This window comes from Rhipicephalus sanguineus, chromosome 3 (assembly GCF_013339695.2).
Source record: "Rhipicephalus sanguineus isolate Rsan-2018 chromosome 3, BIME_Rsan_1.4, whole genome shotgun sequence".
Classification (NCBI taxonomy): Eukaryota; Metazoa; Arthropoda; class Arachnida; order Ixodida; family Ixodidae; genus Rhipicephalus; species Rhipicephalus sanguineus.
In genome coordinates this window covers 163,666,272-163,691,470 of record NC_051178.1, presented here as the reverse complement: position 1 = coordinate 163,691,470, position 25,199 = coordinate 163,666,272, and the positions used below count along the sequence as shown (strand labels likewise).

At 47.4% G+C, this 25,199-nt stretch overlaps 1 protein-coding gene across 1 annotated transcript; it reads right to left on the bottom strand.

Moving 5' to 3' along the window:
* Window positions 1–1,366: 1,366 nt before the first annotated feature.
* On the bottom strand, window positions 1,367–21,505 carry LOC119386052 (RISC-loading complex subunit tarbp2-like; the record flags this gene model as incomplete). The annotated part of the gene is given in 3 exon segments (XM_037653402.2): window positions 1,367–4,039; window positions 8,362–8,671; window positions 21,408–21,505. Coding segments are annotated over 3 exon segments (545 nt in total), but the record flags the coding sequence as incomplete, so codon positions are not given.
* Between the last annotated feature and the right edge of the window lie 3,694 nt (window positions 21,506–25,199).

Genomic DNA, 25,199 nt, shown 5'->3' with positions numbered 1-25,199 from the left:
TGTGCTGCGGGGTTCCGGTATGGCAAAATGTAAGTCGCGTTTTGATTGGAAGCAGACAAAACTCCAGTGACACGTCACTGGGCGAGTGAAATACGAAAGGGTACGCCAATTTCTGTCGTCTGCTTTGATTTTGAATTTGTAAGTTCGATAACTTCCGTTTCCGTGCGTCTATCTCCAAAATTCTTTTTGCATTCATCTCAGGACGATACAAGGAACGCGTTCCGATGTAAAAATCGGAGGGTAAAATATGGGTGCAGGGCCCCTTTAAACCTCTGTATCTTCAAAGGCCTAAAAATTGCTTTTCACTTCTCACAGTGTTGAAGCAGCATTATCGCAATGTCCAGTTTAAGGCAGGTACCTCCAGAGAGGTTTAACAAGCTCTACTAGGTTATGAAATGCCTGCGCGTACACCTTCGCAAGTTTTTGACAACAGTGCGCGAGCGTCGACCCCAGGACCTGGTAGTGTCCAATATCGACAGGAAATAATGACATCCGGTATACCATTTGCAAAACGCATATTGCAAGCACACAAAGTGCATACAAGTGCAAGCACAGTCTGCTACAGTTTACTCAAAGATACGTGCACCTTATCAGCTTTATCTGCACAAGTATGTTTTCAGAAAAAGAAGCGAAGTGCCATATCGCTTATGTCATTCTGATCTTGTGGGTCTACACTACCATATCTTGGGGTCTACACCTGTGCGCCAAGTCTGTGAAACTAACAACAAACCCAACGCAATTCATGCCCACTGCGACCGAGGTCATGTGGTAGCTTGGCTGAGTCATTCGTGCAAGTCCTCACATTAAGCAGCACATTATTGAAAACTACCAGTATGACCAGGGCACAATAAAGTACTTCACTGCTGTATTTCGAATAAGTGACAAGAACACAAGAAATGTTGCGCCAAATGCAATCCGAACATTCATGCACACGCCTGTCGAGGCCACGGAGTAGGTTGTCTGCAATGTCCATGTGCTTACACCAGGAAGCACAGACCACTTGCAGCCTACATCGCCAGAAAGCTGGTGCAACAGTGTCAAAGTGCAGCCAAGAAACTTGCTTGCTGGGCTAGTTGGTTCACTGGCACTCATGTAACAGTGCAAAAAAGTGGAAAGGACGATGACAGTGTGAAGAGCATTGTGCTCTTTACAACAGCGCTCTTTACGATCTCTGTCGTCGTCCTTTCTACTATTTCATGCTGTTACACGAGTGTCGCGAAACCACCACACAAGTAAAACTAGAAATCTGATCTCATCACTGGTTAGGTGGGGTGCACGATGATGGTCTTACCTATGATTGCAGAAAGCAGGGAGTAATGCAGGCAATAGTGCACTGCAGCCACTGAACGAACACATGACACAGCAGTCTTGTTGATTACCGTTTATTTTGTCACTTGCAGATGAAAGGTTGGAAATTGGGAAAAAAGCTAGCCTACATGCTTGATAGTTAAGAGAAAAATTCCCACCTACACGATCGGTTAATATTCATTCCCTCCTTGCCAGCCTGAAGTCCCATCCTATTTGTCTTCACACACCAGCAACCATAGATAAGCTGCAAAAGCAATCTTGAGTAGTCACGATTGTGGCTATACACTACACTACAAAAATGAATAGAATGGTGCCAGAATAGTAAAAAAAAAGAAAAAAAAAAGGTTCAGTGTGCATTAAAGAACTGTAGCGTCTCACTTTCAAACCAGTGCCTAGAAAGAAAACCTAAAAACTTGTCTTCCAAAATTACGGAAGTTAAAATCTTGCTCCAAAATGCTCGTCAGAACAACACAGGGACCTTGCAAGCACTGCTGTGATTACTGTTTCACAACATCTGCTAACAAAAAAAACAACAAAAAGAAAGTTTTTGTCATAAATGAACCGTGTATTGAGAAGATGGTGTGGCTGTCCTCCCTCCCAATCTCCAGACTTTCAGATCGTTGGATGCCCGATTCTTTTGTCAGTTCCTCGGAATGTGAGAGAAAATGCTTTCTGCAGCTAGAGTTGCTGGCTGTTCCCCCATCTTCGTTCACAATTTTGGCTCTTTGCTTAGTATGAAAAAACAGGCCACGCTCTTCATCCCTCCTTTTGTAGCGTCCGTTCAAGAAGAAGAAGAAAGGAAAAAGCCTTTCAGGCAACAGTTTTTGCATGGGTAAGGTAGAAGCATTGCAAAAAAATAAAAGAAGTTTCTCTCCCTCTCGTGTACGACTACTTTTACCCTCAACAGCAGAGAGAAAGAACACAGCATCATGAAGCTGCTCTTTGCTTATTTAAGACTGGGCTACGCAGATGCATAAGATGCAACGGATTGAATACGGCTAGTGCAGCTCGCCGATACTGAGAAATCTGTGGACACTGCATTGTGTGACTTCGTTCCAAAAGACTGCAACACACCGCCACGTACCTTACTCATTTGAAAATATGCCAGCTTCACTGGTACAATGAACGCTGAACTTTGAAGTAAACATACACGCAAAATAAGAAGAAAAAAATGTCGTAACGACACTAATAGATGGCCTATAAACCTCGTGGATGAAACTGATTAGCGCCATCGTAATAAAATCCAAATATGATTACAAGGTTATGAAATGAGGTGACTAAAAAAGGATGGTTTCAGACAGTGCCGATGAAACAACTGGGAGAAAGTGTACCTGGAGCTTCGATATACTGGTCTTGGACTCTTTCACAAGACCCTTTTGCCAGGGAGTCCAAGATGCAATCCTGGAGGCAGGCAGCAACCTGGTCAGCATACTTGGCAATGTGATGTATCAACTACAGCCAGTGGATGTTGCAGTCATTAAGCCATTTTAATTACCTTAATAACAGTATCACCGTGTCTTACAAAAAGTGGCTCACGAGGGAAGATGCCATCGAGATGTCAATGAGACCATGGATGGAGGATCTGACCAGCGGACGTTGTCCAGACTGGCTTTTAAAAATACTGCACACCGAACGTGCACGGCGGCTCTGAGGACATTTGTCATTTGAGGTGCCGAGTACGCCTGCAAAGCACCCAATGATGCTTTCTCTGGCAGGTGCAAAGAAGAGATGTAAGTTCCTCCTATATTTTAGTTACTCTTCATTACCTTGTGAAATCAACAGATAGGGGTCGACATTTTCGAGCAAATGTGGCACGTTACGAACATGTACTCGCCCCTGCGATGCTTATGCAATTTCCGTCAACAGTCTAAAAGCAAAGATCACGAAACTTAATCATCAGTTACACATTGTCCCCTTGCTCTCGGAGCCAGAAGCAAAGAATCTTGGCCGAAACGCAAAGGAATAAAAATAGGCCACAGACCTTGTTAAACAATAGGAATACCATACTTCGAAAAGGCAAAAAAGTAAACTGCACATTTCAGCACCGACCTGAAGCCTGCGTTAATCACAGACCACCTTAGTGAGATAAAGCTTCGACCTGAAGTCCTCTCTCTCTACCGAGTCTGAGCAGTCCAAATGTAAAACTAACAGAAAAAAAAAAAAGAGGTAAGCCTCGGCTGCCTAGAGAGATGTGCAAGAATGCAATTGGCTAGAAGTAGAGGCCAATAAAGAATAAAAAAAGAATGGGAAGACTTTATGGGCCAGCCTGCAGTAACTTGCTCCGTTGTCCAGCGGACACGAAAGCAATGTAAACCTCGGCACAGGCTTGGCCTTGCATAGGCCCCGCCCCACATTCCGCGTGGGACCGGATGAACGCAACACTGCCCCAAGGTCGGATTAAGGACGCGGGTGAACGAAGAGGAGGGAACAGCCAAAGGCCGAAGTGCAGCTCATCTGACTAGAGACGGGTTTTTTTCTTTGAACAAGGTACCTTGAACATCAAAATGCTAGGGTTTCCTGCCGTGTGTGTGGCAGAACTCCTCTGTTCAATCCAGGTTGACCAGCATGCTGCTGAGCCAGGTACCCTGCCTGCCTCACTTCTTGGTCATGATTTTCAGGTACTGCAGTGCGCAGCGCGCCGCAGCCACCTGTGCCTGCTCGGGCGTGTCGGCTGTGCCGAAGCACACTGCCAGCGGCAGCGAGGTCAACTGCACCAGGCACTGGTGCTTACCTGCATCGAGAGGCAAACGAAGGCAGAAGATCAGCGGTAACACTGGGCACTTTTCAGAGTATTTTATGACAAGATGCTGGGAAACAGGAGGAATCCAGTTGACCAAGTTGAAGGATGGTCAAGAGACTAACATTATAGAACATTTAATCATTCATTTTAGTACAGTGGGCTGAGTCATGTTACTAAATGTGAATACAGTCAAGCCTCGATCTAACGAAGTTGATGATGTAGGCAACTTCTTTTGCTACAGTTTCACGCTTCTCCTGAATCGCATGTATTCTTTGCCTCGATTTATTGAAGTAGTAGGTTCGTGCCACTATTTGGAAATGAGGTTTTGATGAGCATGCACCCACACACAAAAAAAAGATAATTAATAACAAATTTGGACAACTCTTCTTCCCGAGCTATACTAATACCATCTAAGCACACAAATACTAAGAGATAAATTTCACTGTCAAATTTTAAAGCTACAGTCGAACACGGATATATCGAACCCACATATATCGAATTTTCAGCTATATCGAACTCGTATATGAAAATCCTTTGTAATAGTATAGAAATTCGCACTTTTATATCAAACGGTATTTTTACCCGCCATCGGATATATCGAACACCGTGCGAACTGGAAGGTGCGCTTCAGCACTCGCCGCACCCCGCGACCTTCGCGGTACTGCGCCTCCGCCGACACCCGAAACGCTTGAAAAACGTGAGGGCGAGAGGACTCGGACTGTGCTCCTGTTGGGCTCGTTCTCCAACTTGCGGAACAGCTTTTTTTTTCTTCTTCTTTTGTCCTTCCTCTCTCGTTCTTATGCTTTCTCCGCGTTACCGTCGGCTCGGAGAGCAGGAACGAAGGAGCCGGCGGCCTTCTCCTTTCGCCGTTTGTCTTTCTTTTTCGTTGCTGTTTTGTGGGTTTTGATCAGCCAACCACAGCTCGCGCCTTTCGTGCATCGCTGCTGCCCTTGCAGGTAGCCGGGTAGCCTGGATAGCCATCGCCGCCATCGCGACTGATCGCGAACGCTTTGTTGGCGGAGTCCACTTCTGTGAGTTTTCGCATACCACTGCATTCCTCTTTTGCATGCGTGCTATGCAAAGGCGCTGCGGACTGCTTGAATTTTAGACTTCTCGTGTAGCAATGGCCAGCGTCAAGAAGCGCAAGAATCTTGACTTTGCGACAAAGTTGAAAGCCATACAGCGTGTTGAGGGGGCGAAAAAAGTTCGACGGTGCAGACGACATCGGGATACCATGGAGCACTATGAGCACCCTGTTGAAGAACAAGGCGGATATCAAGGCAAAGGCGGCGGAGCAGCGAACGTCAGGAGCCTGTCGTGTGCGCGCTCCTGCCCACGGGAAAGTAGAAAAGGCACTCTATGCCTGGTTCAGAAGTGCACGCGAAGAACATTCCTGTGGATGGCCCAATGCAGATGGCCCAATGCCGACAACACCAGGTGGCTTCACCGATTTAAGCAATGCTACAACATCGTCGGCAAACGACGAGCACATAGACTCGTTTCGAGAGTTGGCGTCCCTATTCCCGGCTGCCGTTCCACCCGAAGTGTCTGCGGACGATTTCGTGGAAGCGGACTGCCATGTTCAGGCTGTTGCGAGCCTTGCTGACGAGGAAATTGTAGCTGCGGTCGTAGGGACCCAGGATGCCCAGGCCGACAGCTTAAGTGACAAGGAAGATCGTCCGGACAAGGCGGCGGCTACATGCGCGTACTCCGCCGCTGAAATGGCGGCAGCGTTCAGTTTGATCCGCCGCTGTTGCGGCGACATGGAGGGAACCGGGCTGTCGCACCTGGACAGCCTCGATAAGATCGAGGCCAGCGTCTTCAACTTCATTTCAAAGACGAAGAAGCAGGCCAAGATAAGTGATTTTTTTTCATGCAAATAAAACTTTCTGTTGCATCGTATGTGCGGAATTAGTTGTCAATTCTTGAATGCGCCGATTGTAGGTGATCGTCTGCCACTGGTAAGGTCTCGGGGCCTGTATTTTTTTATATCGAATTTTTCATATATCGAACTAATTCACGATCCCCTTCGAGTTCGATATATCCGTGTTCGACTGTAGTTCATTGTGCAGTTCTTGAAATGTTAAATACGTGCGAATGAGACTGCCTTATTTCCTTTTGTTAATGAGTTATTCTGATAGTATGAAAAAGAAAAAGAAATGAATAGGTGAATACAGTCGACGTCCGATTTCCCGGACCCTCAAGGGACCGCGAAAACGTCCGGAAAATCGGGCAGTCCGGAAAAACGAATGCACGTGAAAACGCACATTTTTGGTAGGTATTTTTCGCTGACGGAGAGGGTCACAGCCGGAGTACAAGATTCCCATAGCAATTCAGCCAATGTATTGTTTAGGTGGCTCTGAAAAGAGCCGTTTATAAAAAAAAAATACGACGTGGCCAGCACTACCTCATAGGTCAGCACTTGGGCGCAAAGAAGTCGCTTATTTTCTTTTGCACGGTCCACTTGCCCGCGATTATGTCTGCCTCAATTTCAGTCAACGTCATGTTGCCGCTGTACACCAATGACAGTGTCATCAGTGCTCGCGTCAACTCCGTGTTCGTTGGCTGTGTAGGAGCTGGCTCTTCGTTCTCGGTGTCGGCATCGGAATCCTCCGTAACTTGATGAATGATTTCGTCATCGGTCAACTCCGCACATAGCTCGAGGTCTTTGTCAGCGTCGGCGAAGCCCTCAAGGGTTATCTCGGCTGGAATCAACACGCCGCCAGCGCGCAGATCGTCGAAGGCAACGTCCGCGGATGGCAGTTCGTCATCGTGAGCCTACGAGGTGGCTTTGTGCGCTTCGAAGGCGCGGACAAAGACGAAGGAGCAGTCAGTGCCATTGCTGTAAACGGCGAATCCGCTCGACGAAAAGCGCAGCACGAAACAGCTAGGAACTCGGTGGATGCTGAAGGTCGGGAAACGTGATCACTGAAGGTAGCGCGCAGCAGCAAACGATCAACCACAGACACGACCGCAGAGCTGGCACAGCTGACAAAACAACACGTGAACGAACACAGTGAGGTTTGGCTTGGCCGAGCTACGGCTGGCAACGGATTGACACGTGCGGTTTCGAGGTTACGGCAGCCGCGGCGCGGTGCGGCGTTGCTGCTGATGCGCGGGTTCAAGGATATGAAAATGAAAACAACCAAAATGGCGGCGTCGGTGGTGACTTTGGGTCGGCGGTTAACAGTAAAAAGTCCGGGAAATCGGATGGCGAAGGCTATAAGCGTCCGGAATTTCGGACTTTTTAATACATTGACTCTACGGGGAACTTGACGGTGCCACAGATGAGTCCGGGAAATCAGGCATGTCCGGAATTTCAGGCGTCCGGGAAATCGGACGTCGACTGTACTCTAAACCTCAGATATGATTCGAATAGAAGTTGATGACCAATTCATATTTGGTAGTACAGTTTGGTAGTAGTCTAAACATCTGAAATTTGCTGGCTCGAATAAGGAAAAAACTTCACGCAGTGTCTACAGGGAAAAAAAAACCTTTATGCAAGTCGTGAAAATTCAGAATGACTCTGCTGCAAGAGAGCAGCGGTTGTCAGGGCAAAGGCACCAGTGTCCTTAGACCACGTGGTTAACATATCGTTGTTTTACAACAAGCATAAAGGGCTGGCGTGTGAGTGCTTTAACATTTTGTTTGCCCAAAGTGCAGCTGCAGCAAATGCACAATGCTGTCACAAACTGACTGCGCTGGTCCTCGTCTTTTCTGTGTGTATTGTGTCTAAATTTTTGCACTGAACAGTTTAATAATGGAATACCAACCAGCCCAATCCCGCACTTTACAAACTGATAATTCAGAGTCAAAGGGGACTATCGAAACGTCCGAACAATCAGGGGTCTGAAATATCAAATTCACCAGATAATATGCTGTGTTATTCCAAAAGTGTCTCCCCTCAAAAAATAAGCACTCTATATTTCCGAAAAGTCACTTTCGAGAAGAGCCATTTTGCATGACTAGTGTGAGACGCAGCAGTGATAGTGAGCAATGGCATTTTCAGCACATTTCTAAAAAAACAATTTTACTGATCGCATTGTTGCAAGCACTGTCACCCATTGATATGTCCAGTCACGCGGAATATGGCTGAGGGGAAAGTACATTTTATATTGTTTAAATTGGTTGTATGGAAATATGGCCCGAATTATAACGAGGATTTAAACGTAAGTGAAATGCCGTCCACAATTTCAAACGCTCATTCGCCACCTTCAGTAACAGTGCATCAAATCACGCTGAACATAGCGACGGAAAAGTGAACGAACAAATCTGGAGAATGCAAGTAAAAAAAATCTTGAAGCAGTACATACCATCAGGGCTGAGCTCATCTATTGGCACATAAGTGACCTCAAAGCTCTGCTCGTCGGCGATTTCGCGCAGCAAGCCGACATAGTCAATGCCCGCCGTGCTGAGAGAGGTACCCTGCAGGCTGGTCAGCCGAGCTCCGTCCGAGGCCTGCAACTGCCGCAGCAGCTGCCCCACCTGCTGGCTGTGTCGTGGAGTCAGCGCACTGATGTTCTGCTCCTTCAGCCCCATGTAGCACTTGGCTTCCTGGAGTACCGTGCTGCAGGGGCCCAAGCCACCAGGGCCAGAGTTCAGGCCGGACTCGCCAAACTTTTCCTGTGCACAAATACAGGCTTCAAATCAGAAACCTGAAATGTTTTTATTTTCCAGCGAAATTGTTGGGGAACCTTCAGGAGAAGACCTGCGCTATACAGCTTTAATGTGCCTGAAGGACCACACATGGCAGCAGTGAATCTACAATCAGCATATTGTCACGGGGTCGTGACATGGACGAAGGCATCAGTCGCAGTGATGCTATCGAGGACTTCTGATTTGGAGCAATTTTTGAAGCAGCAAAATTTTCTTTTGGAGCACATTGGGGCAGCAGAAATGTCCATCTTGGAGCAGTTTGGAGCAGGTAATATTGCATCTGGGAGCATTCTGGAGCAACTAATTTCACATCCTGGAGTACACTGGAGAAGCATGTTGCATTTACATTCAAACACCTGAATAATTATTATGGGACTCTTATGAAAAGCTAGAAATTTCAATTCATTGCAAATCTCATGGAGAAAATCATCTCAGGAGCACTCTATATTTTACTCGATAATGCAAAAATAAGGGCGTCATGCAGTTGGGTGTTCTGGAATAACCTCTTCAGCGAATATCTTCGACACTGGCAAATAAATGAAATTGTACTTTATGAAATAACACTGTAAGTACGTCTATGTGGTTACCAGCAGATGACGCACAACAGTGCCTCAATGCTAAATAGTCACACTGTCTCTAATGCATTTCCCTAAGACGACTCCAAGGCGAAAGCCAGGTTCTTTTTCTTCTCAATCGATCGTATTGCTGGGTGCAACATCACGTCACTTAGCTAGCCTTAAAAAGCCAACTTTCTCAGACACTCCCTTCCCTCTTTCTGAGGCCTCTCTGTGCAGTAGCAAGACTATTCTCACAATGCTTCCAGACTATTGTTTGTGCATGTGCCAGGTTGCCTGGAAGATGGAGACTGCTTCAAGCCGAGCTTTCGCGAAAGTGTGCGAAAGTGCGTTCAACGGGGTTCATGATCTAACAAACTTTGTTCTCCGTTTACAGCGAAGCTGTATGTAGCTAGAACATTCCGTTTTACGCCGAAAACCCCCTAGTGCCCTCTAGGGAACAGTGAAAAAAAAGCTCACAGGGTCCCTTATGCATTCGCCTATGACGACTCCAAGGCGAAATCCACCTTCTTTTTCTTCTCACTTGATATATTGAGCCTGCCCGCCCCCTTCTGAAAGCTTTCTGTACCTAACACGGTTTTGCACCGCCACCAGGATCAGAGGCATTGCAAGCTTTCTGCACCTGCCTGGTTCTGCACTGCCTCCATGATCGGTGCCCCGATCACGCAGGCAGTGCAAAGCGACAATGTCATGTGATGACGTCATCATGTGACTTCACGGTGCGTGACGTTGTGATGACGTCACAAGTTTTAGCGATCTATGAGGTCATGATGACGTCATCACGTGATCCTTTTTTGCATCACTCTTGTTGACACAGCCGACAGTCAATTTTCGTGCTTGATGAGGCATCTACGGCTTTCGCATCAGCATTGCGTATTGAACGCTAACAGCCTAGTCGTTAACAACCTGGCCTTGCGTACCAAACTGGATTCCACGATGTCACCACTGGGCCATGCGCTAAAAAGCTTTGTTGGTCATCCACCTCAGAGTGGAATGGCTCAAATTTTTTTCCTTCACTGCGATAGCAATTATACGGACAATCTTGGCGGGTTTTTATCGTAATTGTCATGTTCTGTATAAATTCCAAATTGATAACATCACCCCACGCATTGCATGTTCTACCCGCGAGCAAAAGATTGTGAGCTCTGGCGACAAATGTGGCTGAAGCGGAGATGAAACGAGCCGGCTGTCTCCATCGCACGGAGGGCGCATGCGAAAACATCATCCAGCAAGCAAGGCCTGCCGTCAATTGCTCATCAGAGAGGAAACGCCCTGCTCGTCTTTCGTAAGGAGCATGAGGGGACGCCAGGAGACAGAAGGGGGGACTGCGTCGCTCGAAGGTTGCTGGTGTGATTGCTGTGACGAAGTGTCATCACAGTCAAAATTACCCTACTTTACCCTACACAATTTTTTTATTACCCTACATTTTACCCTACGCCCGAAATAACCCTGTTTATTAATAATGAGGTATAGACTATACTTCACTGTACTACATGTAGAGGTGTTTAAAAATTAGCTTCGAAGAGAGACTAAGGAACATGAAAGACGAGAAGAGAAAATGTTCCAGTATTTGTATGGGAAGAGCGATGGGTCACATTTGAGAAGAACTAGGAGACTCATCAGCAAGTACACGGCTGACAGCGTAAGTGATATGGCAACAAAGAGCATTAAGCGAAAAGTCGGAGAAGCAGAAAAGATTTATTGGATAGCAGCGATGCAAAGAAAACCGGCTCTGAGTAACTACCGAAAGGGTCAGGACTAAATAAGCAAGGATACATTTTATGATAATTCAAGGGGAAGCGATCTGCTGTTTGAAGTGAGGTCAGGTTGTCTTAGAACGCATAGTTATAAAGCGAGATTCAGTAAAGAACAAGAAAAGTGTACCACATATTGCCGATTATAAGTAGACGTTTTTTTTAATAAAATAACCTTCCAAAGTTCAGGGGTCGACCTATAATCGGAGTCGACCTATACGCGGAATCGTAAAGCCGACTTATCTGTGGGGTCCGACGAAAGGTCATCGTCCTCGGATTTCCTGCTATTCAACGCATCGATAACATCAGAGGCAGCGGAGTCGCGGCAACAGCTATCTCCCAATGCGCATGCGCCGCTTCTGGAGCCGGACATTTTTGCGATCTGCCACGACGATCGCGAAACTACGGAGCGCGTTTAAAAATCACCGCCACGCGGCGTTAATGCGAACTGCTTGGGAAACACGGTCTCGAAAGCAGCATTGCAAACCTTTGATAGAGGGCGAACAATGCTCTATGAATAAAGAGGAATTTACCTTGCGACGCGCCCTGCAGTTTTGTTTTCATACAATAGAAACGATTCGTTGACAAACCATCGGCGTTCCACAGAAAAGCTGGCAGCACCGTGTGGGCTGTCAACACTTCGCAGGAAACTAAACAACATGACCAGTCACTTGTGCCCACAGGCATCTTTGCGTCTTTTTGCACTCACGCCTGTTCGCCATTTCTGCATTTCACTTCACGTGCAAGCAGTGGTGTGCGCGATTTGCGACGCTGCTTTCAAGAGGCAACGATCCTCTATGCAGAGTCAGAAAGCAATGTTGAAGCAGGTGCAAGTTTGATGTGTCGGAAAAGTGCGTGAGGGAATGGAGAAAACAAAGGACCAAGATCGCATGCGCTGCTACACGCCGTTCCTTTTCGGTCAACGATGCCTGGTATCGTTGGGTCAACCATGCCTGGTATGGACTGCGAACCGACATGGTCCGCGCAGCGCTTTCCACGTGCGGCATCTCAGTACCACCGGCACCCGTTCCGACGGCGAGCAGCAGCAGTGGCTCACATGATGGCAGTGACCGTGACTGTGCTCTTCTCTCAAGCAACGACGAGTCGTAAGCAATGATTCACGGGCAAATAAATGTTTCTTTGCATCACTCCCTCTTCTGAAAAACTTATTGGTGAGCTGTGGCCGCAGCATGAGGCTGTGTTCGGAGTCAACCTTTTTTCCCCCAGAAGGGGTTGCAAGTTGGCGGGTCGACTTATGATCGGCAATACACGGTACATGCTGTGGAGAAGATAAGGAAACGACGGAGCATGTTCTAATTGAATGTGAAGATATCCACCCGGGTGTATGTTTGGGCATTACTCCACATGAAGCCTTGGCTTTTAGAGAAAACATTAGAAAGGTAAACAGGTAAGTGACAGAAATAAGTACAAGACAACTGGAGGCTTCGTAGCAGAAAATTAGGCAGAAAGCAAAAAAAATATAGCAGGAAAACTAAGGTTAATCTGCAGGAGGGCGCAGAGAGTTGGGCTGTGAATTTATAAGGTTTTTTTTAGAGACAGAGAACCTTCACTCAGCTAGACTAGGTTCGGCCGAGACACTCTTTGCACCTATCTATACACAGTTATCAAAAAACCAGCATGCATTCACCTAAGCTGGCTGGAAGGTGAAAGCTATCTTCTTTTTCTTCCCACTCTATTGCATTGCTCCCCCAGGCCTCAAAATATTTCGGCACCTAGCGTGGTTTTGCACTGCCTCCTGGACCGGCCCACCTACGACCAAGCGAGGGCGTCATGTGATGACATTTAATGTCACATTATGCGATGTCACAGTAACATCACTATGACTTCACGATGATGTCGCAAATTCTGGCAATCTGTGACCCGCGATGACGTAATGAGGTGACGAAATACATGATGATTTTTTCACTCGCATTGACGCCGACGGTCACTTTATGTGTTTGATGAGGCATCTAAGGCGAACCACAATGCCTCGTCTGTTCCCGTTAAGGCATTCTCCTCAACTGGAACAGACGGCCGTCGCAAAATTTAGAAGCCCCTCCACGCAACGAACGAATGGGAGACAATGGAGACGGAAAAAACAATCCGTGGCAATAAAACAACAATGCTAGCACAGGGGTGTTCGACGTATTATTATCTTTTGTCTCTGTCCTGTGCTGGTGACATGTGAATGGAAACAGTTCCAATTTTAATCAAAGACATATTTAGTTTTCGGATCTATTTAGGAATGTCACCCTCGGAGATGTCGCATTGATCGTCTGCATTTTTCTCTCATCGATGACTACAGAAAAGTGAAAATTACCCTACGTCTGATAAGAAAATCATATTACCGCCCTACTACCCCATGCTGCCCGAAAAATTCCGAAAGTACCCTACAATAGGGTACCCTACGATTGGCAACACTGGTGTGGTGTTTATTGTGTAGGGCCAACACGGTGATGGCTATACGGTTGAATCCCACTATAACAAACACTGCTACGACGAAATTTCCGCCACAAAGAAAGATTCCCCATCAGCCACCTATAGAAAATAATGCGAAAAATGTTTCGTCACAATAAATGCTTTTCTTGGGAACTTCCGCTTCCACAAAGTTCTTGCTAACACTACCACATGGCTGTCGGTTCGTGTCATCACTTTGTCCTTGTCCCTTTTGCGACACACCCTTTTGCAACTCAATGGGACATGTGGTGATGCTGCGAGGGTGTCCTAATTATCAGGCAAGTCCAAAAATCAGTAGACTGTATAACCAAATACGAAATACCGTATAAACGCGTGTAAGGGCCGCACTTTTTTTTCAAGAAATGAGGGCCAATTTTCAGGTTGCGGCCCATACACGCGACATTTTTTTTTTAAAGTAAAAACGCACCAGTTAGCGAACGAAGAGCGTTTATTGCAGTATACGACATTTCTTGCGACATACGTGCTCAATCGTCGTCACTCGGCGAGTCCTCAGACTTGGAGTCCGAGATGAGATGGTGTGCTGCGAAGCGCCGTCACCCCACAAGCAGTCATCTTCCGTGCCATCCAAGCTGTTAGATATCCCGGCGACTTTAAAACTTCGGGACACAATGTCCGTCGACACCGAGCTCCACGCAGATAGGATCCACCCAAGTACACTCGCCAAGGCTAGTCCCTTCACACGCAGCATGTCCGTTGTGAGTGCAAGACCATCATTCCGCACTTCAGTCACATAGCGGAGCAAGCCTTCTTCCAAATCGGGAAACTTGCACTGCTCTCCTCGGAAAGCGCGCTTAGTGCTGTTGGTGTTTCGCAAGGCATCTTTTTGAGCAAACCAACGTCAAACACACTTCTCGTCAACGTCGAATTTTCTGCCGGCGGCACGTTTCCCATGCTCGAGAGCATACTCGATCACCTTCAACTTATAGCCAGCAGTGTAGCTATTCAGGTACTTGCCCATCTTGCCAAAACGTGAACGCCGTGTAGAAAACAAGCTAGCACGAAGGTCATCGAACAGTGCAGAAAACTACAGCAAATGGCTAACTGAACTGCACAAACCGAACAACGCGAACGCCATGCTATATAGCATGGAGGAAGGAAAAACTAAGGAGAGGCCCTATCGTATCCCAATGCATTGCGAAAAGTGTGGCGGAAGTGACGTCAGATTTATGGGGCAAACAAGCCGATATGGGGCAAACAAAACAGCAGACGCCCCGCGGCGTGCTCTCTGCGGTGGTTCGCTTCTGTTCGGATTTGTAGTCCCGGCGTAAACTTAGCGTGTATTGTGCGGTTCGCACGCAGTAAAATGTTGCAAGCAGACGTTTACCAGGCTGTTCGTGCGCGGCAGGCCCGAGCGTTGCGTGATGAAGTTCTTCGAGGAGCGTTTTTGTGCAACAGTACAGAAAGTACCGGTACGTGCCGTAATCAAAAACATTCAGCCCCTGCCTCATCGTATTCGAACTCACCTAGCAGCGACTTACGCGTTCTGCTGAGCGTTAGGCCTTTTTTTTTTCCTTTCTTGTAGCCCGATTTCCAGATCTATTGCCCGATTAGCGGTTCTTTGCTCGTGTATATGGAGTGAGCGCAGTAGCTATTCGGCGCAACGCCAACCTATAGTTGACGTAACTTCACGTCGAAAAGAAGACACTGCTGTATTGTATACGCGATCGTGCACGTAAAGTTTGTAATTCCAGTGCGCACACAACACAAGCACGCAGCGAGCGCACACCGCACGATACATACATCACGTAGTCTGATAATAACAACAAAGGTTTATTGCCCTTTCGTTGAACGACACAGCCTCTAAAACGTACGCTGCCTTCAGCGCATGTTATGTACGGCGCGTCAGACGCCAAAAACAAAAGTTCACGCGAGTTCTGAGTTGACAGAATGAGTAACAAGCAACAGAGCGCACATCCGAGAGCTTCGCACGCGAATACCGTGCCTTAGTGATCAGCAATGAAGCGAACGTATACGTACACATGAAAAGTGACACCTGGTACTGTCCGCAGTGCACGCGATTTGCACCAGGTATACGCAACAGCTGGACATTGCGTAGCTTTCCTAAAGAACACACACAAAGAGCAGCATGCGTGAATCGACTACGCTTGCACGGCGAAAAACAAACAAACAAGAAAAAAGGCTGCAAAGTTTCGCGATGCGCGCATGCGCTTGCAAACGTCGCAACGGAAATCGCGTAAGGTTTCGCTACGCCTTCGCTAGGAGGCGATGCGGGTGTTTGCGATGTGGGGGCTTCACGAATGTGACGTCAGGGCCTCTCCTTAGTATTCCTTCCTCCATGCTATATAGCCATGCCAAAGTTGGTGATGCTAATGCTGATATGAATAGCGCCGATAGCGCGTTTGTATAGAGATGTGAGAAGCTAAAGATAAAATCCTGCTTTAACCTTTAGTTGGTGGGTCTATGAATACTAATAAAAAAGTTAAAATTTTTAGCCCACTTCACGAACATCTTAACACGAATATTTTAAATATACTCTGGTGACGATGATGATGGTTGCGTTTTCTTGCGCCATCTATCGACTACGCCTAGAAGCTTACGCACGCGCGCATTTTGAATACGTATTGGTTAAGGAAAGTGTGGGTGCGGCCCTTACGCGAATTTTTTTTTTTTTTTTAGAATATGCACTTCAAAAAAACGGGGTGCGGCCCTTACACGGGTGCGGCCCTTACACGCGTTTATACGGTAACCAAGGTTTGATACCCACACAAGGTTAACCCTTGTGGCCATTAGAAGTGTAAGTAAATGGAAGAGAGGACAGGAAGGTTAAAAGTGAGAGGGAAAGATGAAGACGTGGGGAGAGAAACAGGGGAAGGCGACTGCCTATTTCCCCTGGGTGGGTCAGCCAGCCCAGGGGTACCATCTGTACGAAGCATGAGCCAAAAAGGTGTGTTGCCTCTGCCAGGGGGCCTTGGGGGTATGGTAGGGTAGACTGACGAAAAAAGCTATTTTTTTGATTTCATCATTAAAAAAATAATATATACTCTGAGGAGCAAAACCATGCATTGGCGAGTGCGTAGGAGTGCTCCAAGCCCTTTAAAAATGGCGCCAAGGACCGTGCTTCCTAACAGATACGTGGGCTTTTTCCCCATCATTGTTTCTGTGTGTATGGATTTTTTTAATAACTACGGCTAGATCGGTTGAATAGTGCAGACCACTTATAACGTAACCGCATATAGTGCAGGACCGGTTATAATGCGGTCTTTTTTGACTCCCGTTTACCCTCCCATAGAACCGCATGTATACGCATACCGCTTATTGTGCAGTCCCCCAAGATGAAATACCGTTTATAATGCGGTTGCGGGAAAATATTTCTGACAAACGCTGTAGCGAGTGCTGTTCTCAAAGGAGGTACGCCGCTGGGGAGGGAGCGACGAGGTCGTTACGAAGGGCGAGGGCACGCACAGTGAACGAACGAGGGGCGGAGGGAGGAAAAAGACCGCGGCAGCGCTGTGCGGGCTCGCCGAGTGGGGAAGGATGGTGGTTGCCTAGGCGACGGAGTAGCCTTTGCACCGGCGGCGGCAAGGCCCGCGCCGCCGCGGCCGCTTGCCGGCAGCGCGTCAAGCGCGTTCCGCGTGGAACGTACGATCGCGTCCTCACCAAGTGCGCTTTTCCTGTCGGGAAAAGCGTCGTCGTTATCACACTTGCTAGAGATATCGCGTTTGGTACCTCGTCCGCAAATTGAAAAGTTATGCGGCTTCATGACGCGAGCTTTCGCCTTTTCTGCCAGTGCGCGGACTTAAACGAGCTTGGCGAGCTTTTGTCGCCGTTGATCTCCCGGCCGCTAACACTAACTTCATATCACGCGCGCTGTTCTTGGGTTAGTGCTTGAGTGCGATCTTTTCGACGTCCGACCTTCATGTTGTCTTGGTCAAACTTCCCGCGACAACATGCCGAACCGCAGGCTAGGCCTAATCAGCGTTGGTTGCTTTTCGGTAGCGGTCGCGGGCGATAAAAGTTGCGGTTTGGGGCGGAATCAACGAAACTTTTTGCGATGGCTGTACTTGAAGGGAAGGGAATCATATCGTTAATGAAAACGAAGGCATGGTTGGCACAAGCAACTCCCGAATGGTGGTTCCGGATTCGATTGCAATGTCTTGGACATCGCGTGCGCGCCCTTGAAATCGAACGAACGGTACCGCGCTCAGCACGTGAAATTTCGGTCGCGATTCGACATGGTTTCTGTGTAACGCGCATACCTCGAGGTGGCCTGAAACGTAGTCGGCGAATTTCCGCGATGGCACTTTGTTTTGTTTGCTTTTTTTCCCCGTGTTCATTTCGTTGGCAATGCGGGTACGTCTTTGGCGGTTAATTTTTGAACATTCGGAGATTTAAGTGGTTGTAAGCGCCCCAAATCGCATATGTCGATTATCGGACACGCGAGGCTACATGCTCAACACGTTTTGCGCAAGTGCAGCCTTTGAAGAAGGTTGTTTTGGTTATAGTGCGGTACCGCTTATAGTGCGGATATTCGCGACTCCGGCGACTTACGTTATAAGCGGTCTATACTGTACTCACTTTTTTGCCCCCAAAATGCTTTTTTTAACGTAATTATTGCTGCATGTTGTGAGCACGTTCCGCGCGTGTTTTTAAACATAAGATTGTGTTTTCCTTACAATCAGTTTTTTGAAAATTTTTCCGAACTTGGATGTACCTTTTCTAAAAAACTATTCGACTGATTGCACTCAAATTTTCTCAGATTACACCTAAATCCCTTCCAAATAATCTGAACCTGAAACTTTGAAAAATTGTTTAAGTTATGATTAAGAAAAATAAAAAAAGATTAATTGGAAACTCTCCCTCACGGCACATGACAAGTGTGGACAATATCTTTTTTATCTTGTGAGATAAATGTAGAAGCCAGTTTTTATAGGTTGGGTTTATGGGTTTAATACAAATATTATGTTGAATAAGCGTGCCAATTTTCACGGTCATACTGTTTTTGGTTTTTAAGAAAAGGTACATTTAATTTTGTGCACAAGTCTGAAATTTGGTACTCAACCAGAAGCAAGTAAGAAAAGCTACAGGGTCAAAATTGCAAAGACTGAAGGCCACAAGCTTTCTATTGCACACGCAAAATTTCGCAACAAGATATGGTACAGTTCCTGAGATATAAAGCTGCAACCAGGACAACCTGTTCACCCTAAACCCTCTATTGTATAGTGTCCCATATTTGGCACACACTGATTAACATTTTTTATTGAGGGCGCAAGAGACCCAGTTGAGAATGTGACACTGCCAGAGTAATTCCCATAGTTATGCACACTTAACATAAAAAAAAAGTGCCGCCATCCATGGATCAGTAAGAAAAACAGACGTGAAATAGATTTCGCAGTGCACGTGCAAGTTCGGCAGGCGAACAACAGCGATTTTTTTATCGCATCCTTTTTTTTCGCTGCAGAAGCAGGAAAAAATTATTCCGGGATATCTCGTGACCTTGAAAATTCATGCTCTTTATTACTTTTCTCAATTTCTTTTGCCACTACGGTATGCAGCCGGAAACCGGTATGTGCCATACGTGGCACAGTATGAATATCAGTGACGAAATGCGCAATATGCGGCCATCTCTGTTGCACTCCACAATACAAATATAAATAAAGCACAGCCTCTGAGGTCGTGTAGCACAGCTCTGTTGTGCAGGATTTAGGTTGTGGTGGTGGGTATTTATCTCCTTCACAAAAGTCTGAGGTGCCAGCAACAGTACCTGGCAATTTTTTGTTACAATATTGGCGTGGATACATGAAAAATTATGTGAGTTCCGACCAGTTCAAGTCGATATTTAGCTTTTTCGATTTCCTCGGCAACTGACGCTCCCAACTGCAAATCAGTGGTTGGCAATTCGAACAGGAAAGTATAACAAGGTGGCAACATCGAACAGACAAACGTGTAAGTGGCCATCTTGTACATAGATATCGGCGATCAGATGAACTAAGTGAAATGTTCAATTATGCCTCCAACACAGGAAGCAAAGCTTTGCTTCATTCCACTCATCACCTTAAAAAAATCTCAATCAGTGATATTTTGTTTTTCAGCCATGGCAGCAATATCGCTTGCCCATCTGCATGGTGTGCCATATTTGGCACAAACCAGTATCTTCATTATTACAGTCACAATAAATCTGAAAATTTTTGCATATGGTCTTCTTCGTCTATCTTATCATAAAAGGCGAGAAAATAATTTTTCAAATGACTATCGTAATTCATGCAATAGAGGGTTAAAGGTCCAGTCACCGGGCATTGGCTCAATCCCCAGTACAGTAGAAGCCCGTTGTTACGTTTCTCCCTGCTGTGTTTTCCTTGCTGTTATGTAGTTTTCCACCGGTCCCTATATAGCTCCCATAGGATCCAACGTATTGGGAACCCTGCTGTTATGTCACAACTGCGGGACCATTTTCGTATGATACGTCGCGAAGTGCACTGTGAGCCGGCCGGGCCACCGCGGAAGAGAGCAGCCTAGTAGACCTTTCCCGCAGCCTTGCCTGGCTTGACCGTAAGATTGGCCGGAAGAGTGGCGCAAGCGACACACTTAATTTACTTTCGGTTCCCATGAACAAAAGCATAACCTTCGACTTGCGAAAGTAAGGCCTTCAAGATTGATGTTTGTTTCTGCCATCACGTCGGCATAGACTCATCATCATCGTTATTTGCAGGGTTCGCGGTTGGACTCATCGCACTGGTCGTGTTGTGTGTGCTTAGTTCTTTCATGCCTACAAATTGTGGGGATTCGAGGCACGCCCGTAGCCTTTGTGCGGGGATTTGCCATCTGCTAACCCATTTTCTCCCCGTTGCCTCCCGCGGCGGCAATGTGGCGCCATCTTGCGCCATGCGCCGCCGGGTTCTCGTGGTGGCGCTGTACGCGATCTCGGAATTCGCGAGATTCGGTGCACGCTGGGACGGCTCTCTCTCCCTCTCTCCTGGGCCAGCGAACGGTGAGGTCACGTTTTCCTTGCGGTCCGACGTCCCCTTTGGGAATCGCCGGACTGTAGCCTGCCTGCGTGCCTGGGCATCCTTGGCGGGCGTGCCTACCGTTGCGCTAGCTTCTGTTCCGTACACTAAGCCAAAGGCGGTGCCAAGTGTTCGTGCGTGGTCGTACCACGCTGAGCCGCACTGGCCGGAGGCCCACGTGTGCGGAGATTTGCCCTAACTCTCGCGACCAGGCCCAGTGGTCATTGCGAGAGTGCGCAGCATAGCCGCTCAGGACCGTTTCCCGAGCGGTGTGTCAAAGCTCGCCATTGCGAGCTGCGACGTGCTTCGCGGAACCCTTTTGTGTATTCCGTCCGCCTGCGGGGGCCCTTTGCTCCCCGCGTCCCGGGAGCGGACGTTGTGCTTCGTTGGGGTGCCGCCGAAAAGCAAATAAAGTGTTTGTGTGTTGTATTTGATTGAACACTGTGTTTCTGTCGCGCGGCGTTCGGCGCCCTCGTTAGCGGAACGCGCACGGAGCGGTGTGCGTACGTAAGCAGGCAACGGCACACGCGGCCCTGTGGCTCGCTAAGCCTGAACCCGCGGTGGTCTCTGCTCCGGTGAGTTTTGAGGCTACCACAAAATGGTGCCGAAAGAATTGCATACGGCGATTACATTACTGCGGATGACTCAGTTTTCAGCTCCACTATTCTATTCATCGACTAGATCATGGTTGAGCTCTACTGCATCCCCTTTTCCTTGGACATGGTTCAGCCATGAATGGCTGGGCATAAGAGGGGGTCAAAACCCCCGCTAGCTCGGGTCCATGGTGATGCTACTCACTAAATGCCCGAAGGATCAGACGCCCCTACAGAGTCTGACCAGTAGTGGTACTAAGAATGCATGTGACATTTACATCATTGTGATCTATTACACGACATACATTCTACTCCTTTCCGATGTAAAATGAAAAACTCACTTCCTCGCCGTTAAGGAGGCCATTCTGAACGTTCTTGATAAGTTCAATCATCTTCTTAGCAGCCTGACGCTTTGCCAGGCGCTTTGACTTGCCTTTGCCTGAAAAGAAATGAAGGCACAAGTGTGAGTGAATTATATGAGCAAAGTGGCACTGTCCGAGTGGCAGATATAATTCATGAATATGCGGTGCCATCCCGCAGAACATGAGGAAAAAGCTTCGTTTCTGTTCTCACACTTCCGTTGTCATCTCAACCACTTTGTCACAAAACTACAGTAGAATCTCGGTGAGACAAATTTCGATCTGATACAAGCTCGTAAAATTCCCTGGCCGAATTCCGTTGTATCCAATGGGCCGAAATTCGGATGTTCCGAACACTTTACCGCATCGCGGCGGCCGAGAGCAGTGTGCGCCAGAAGCTTTGGTAGTATACGCGCGGCCGGCTCACACAGTCAGCACCGTGGTCACCATTTGCCACAACCACTGTGGATGAAGCCGCGGTTGCTATCGAAGCAATAATTTATGACGACGATGAAACTCTGTGAGTACACACGCATCCAACGCTGACAGAGTGCAAGCGATGTTGCTTGCTGCAACCGCTGCAGACAAGACCGCGGAAGACACGATCACAGATAACCACGACTTGGTTTTGAAGGCACTTGCGTGGCCAGCACACGGATTGAAAATGGAACTACCGTTTGACACAATCTCCGCACACGAAACTGCGCTCGCTATCGGCGCACTCATCGATAGCAACTACGCAGCTTCAAAAGTACGCGACTAACGCAGCAGTCAAATAAAGGCAATCAAATTGTGAAAAGGCTCAGCGTTTTGGCATTCCCGTCATTCGCATATGACTATGGTAGAGCGGAGTTTAGCACTTAGTTTTCAGTTGGCCTCAAGTGAAGCTATAGCGAACGTGTTCTCAGCAGCCAACTGCGCCGCCCCTTAGAGGTCCGTTCGCGTGTGCCACAGAAAGACATGAGAGTTCTTTTGGCGGAAATAAATGTTTTGTGCGCATATCATGGTTTGATATCGAATTTTGCTAGTTTTTTGATGATACTATGAAATTTCGGGTGATACAAATATTTTCGCTTCCCCTCGAGATCCATATCGCTTGAGATTCTATTGCATTTAGATGTATTGCAAACACAATTTTTATAAGTACAGTAGACTCTCAGTAAACGAAAATCTCTTAAACGGAACAACTGTTCCTAATATGATTGGTTTCATATTTGGATTCTGCACCCCTGCTCCTCTCTCAGTAAGCGGAACTCCTCTTAAAGGGGCCCTGCAACACTTTTTGAGCAGGGTCAAAAAGCGCTGCCAATCGGTAGTCGAGGCTCCCGAGAACACGCGAGCCAAATATAATAGCGAAGCGAGCGGCCTGGAATTTACAATAAATTCTCAAAGTCAGCTGAAAATCGCTCCCTCTTCTCTCGACAAATGATGTATTAGTCCGCAATATATGACGAGATTGTCGGCAGTTCCACCATTGGCTGATGTTATAATCACGATAACACCCTCATTATTACTTTCGTTGTTAATTTTGAGTTCAATAAGTAGATAATATGTATGTTTATATTGTGTTATGCAGTTAAAACACCGAACAAACATTAATATTAGCACTTCCGGTCTCATCGACAGCTCGTCTGCTCGTAGTTGCGTGGTCGCATTTTCTTCACCATGCGCAGTGCCGAAATCGTGAATATTTCTGTGCTTTTGACCATCGCCGGTTGCCATTGAGAGTGGCAGCCGTTCGAGTGTTGCCTCGTCAGCTGGAAACTGCATCGTCGGCACGTTCTCACGACCGACCGAGGCAGCGGTGCAGCATTTCTCCGATAACAATGCTGGCGCCGGCTAGCTTAGGATACCTGTGTTCGCTGTATGGCGAGAGTCCCGTTCGCTGTCTGTTCAGTATGTCGTCGAGCCGTACCTCGGCGTATTCTCCCCGTAGTCTCAGGTTCCCGAGAAACCGCGACACAGCAACCAAGCAGACTCGCATTTTCACGGTAGCTGCAGACAGCCAGGGGATGGGTCCGCGCCAGCCCGATGCCCCACGATCCTTTCTTCTAGTCTTTAGTTCTTTGTTGTCAGGCCGCACTCGCTGTGCGCCCGCATTCGAAGAGCAAACAGCATCGAAGTACCGCCACTGGGAGAAGGGTGCACGCAGCTTTGCCGTGTTGAATACGATTCAAGCGTGAGCAGTGCGACGAGGCGGTGTATCGGAGTGTGGGTATCTCAGCTGTCATTCGTTCCAAACACGCACGCAGGTTTGCGTCCATGGTTGGCAGAGCGATGAAAACACTACGGCAGTTCGAGGTGCACACCCAACATTACCAAACCGACTCGCAGTTTTCAAGCACGCGCGATACACGGTGCGATGGCCTCCGCTCGACGACGAGCGCGCAAGCCGACCGGAAGTGGCGCCACAGACCACGTGGTTGCGCCGAGACGCCAGAGAGAAAAAAATGAAGAAAAAAAAAATGCCGCCGGCGCTGACGGCATCCTCTTCGGTGCCTCCTCGCACCTCCGTCCTCCCTCCCTTCACGCCCCGCACAGCTTTCCGCGCACTCGCGGCGTTGAGTTGAGGAAGAAAGCTGCGGAACGTGATCTCTATAATTTGGTAACACCACTTAGACGTGACGGATTCGAAAAATTTTTGCGGCATATGACTCGTGAAGAGTCATACCTCAATAATGAGACTATTCCAATATAACTAAGAAAGGTGTTGCAGGGCCCCTTTAAACGGAACACATTTTCCTGGTCCCTTCAGGTTCCGTTTAACGAGAGTGTGCTGTAGGTTCCTTTAAAGGGACCGACAACTGCCCAGAACATGAAATGAGATGACTGCACTGATGGAAAGATTGTCCGTCGCATTGACTCAAACCAACCCTGTTAATCTCGTGAGAGGCGGATTTATATTTTTATTTCTTCATTGAAAGTCGCGAAAAATGACCTTTGGCGCCTCTGGCGGCAAAATCATACACGGTCCGATGAAGCCGGTCACGTGACCGTTGATTGGTGTATGCGTTCGATGACTTTTCTGTTAGTACTGAAATATTGTTTATATCTTTATTAGAGCTGTGCGAATAGCAAAATTTTGGGTGCGAAGCGAATTCGAATAATAAAGATTGAGTGCGAATCGAATCGAATAATTTCGAATAATTTTCGAATATTTCTCAAACATTTTTCGAATAATTCGAAGTGAAATTACAGAAGAAGTTGCAGAGAATCCCCAAGTATGTTCATGTGAGATAGCAACATGAAAGTGTTTCTTTTCGCTAGGTTGATGAAGCGCTGGTGGGGTCATATTTCATAGTTGTCTTTCTTATCAAGAATGAGGCAATGTGGAGGGCGAATTGTATTTATGTACATGATTTGGTGCAACCAAAGTGTTGCCAACAACACTTTACACGTGATAGGCAGAGATGCCATTTCCTCAGCCTCTCCTCCTCTTTCAACTGCTGTGGAAGGCCAACTGATGTGGCGGACAAAGGTGTGCTCCCTTCAAGTCCGAAGTTCCAAATCTGCCTCGTAGACGTCGATATATAAGAACATCTGAAATTTTGGATGCTAAAAAGCTTCGGCGTCCGATTTTTCAGACTTCCTGCCCAAATTTCAGGTCCAAAACAGCATTAATTGAGCCCCCAACTCTGCCACATCTTTCATCTCCATATTGGAACCAGCGTTTTCTTGAGTTAATACATTTGCGACCGTAGCGGAGCTTGAAAGGCAGCTTGCCGCAATACGGGGTGTGATGAGGTGAAGCATATTGAAAATCTAGGGACCACT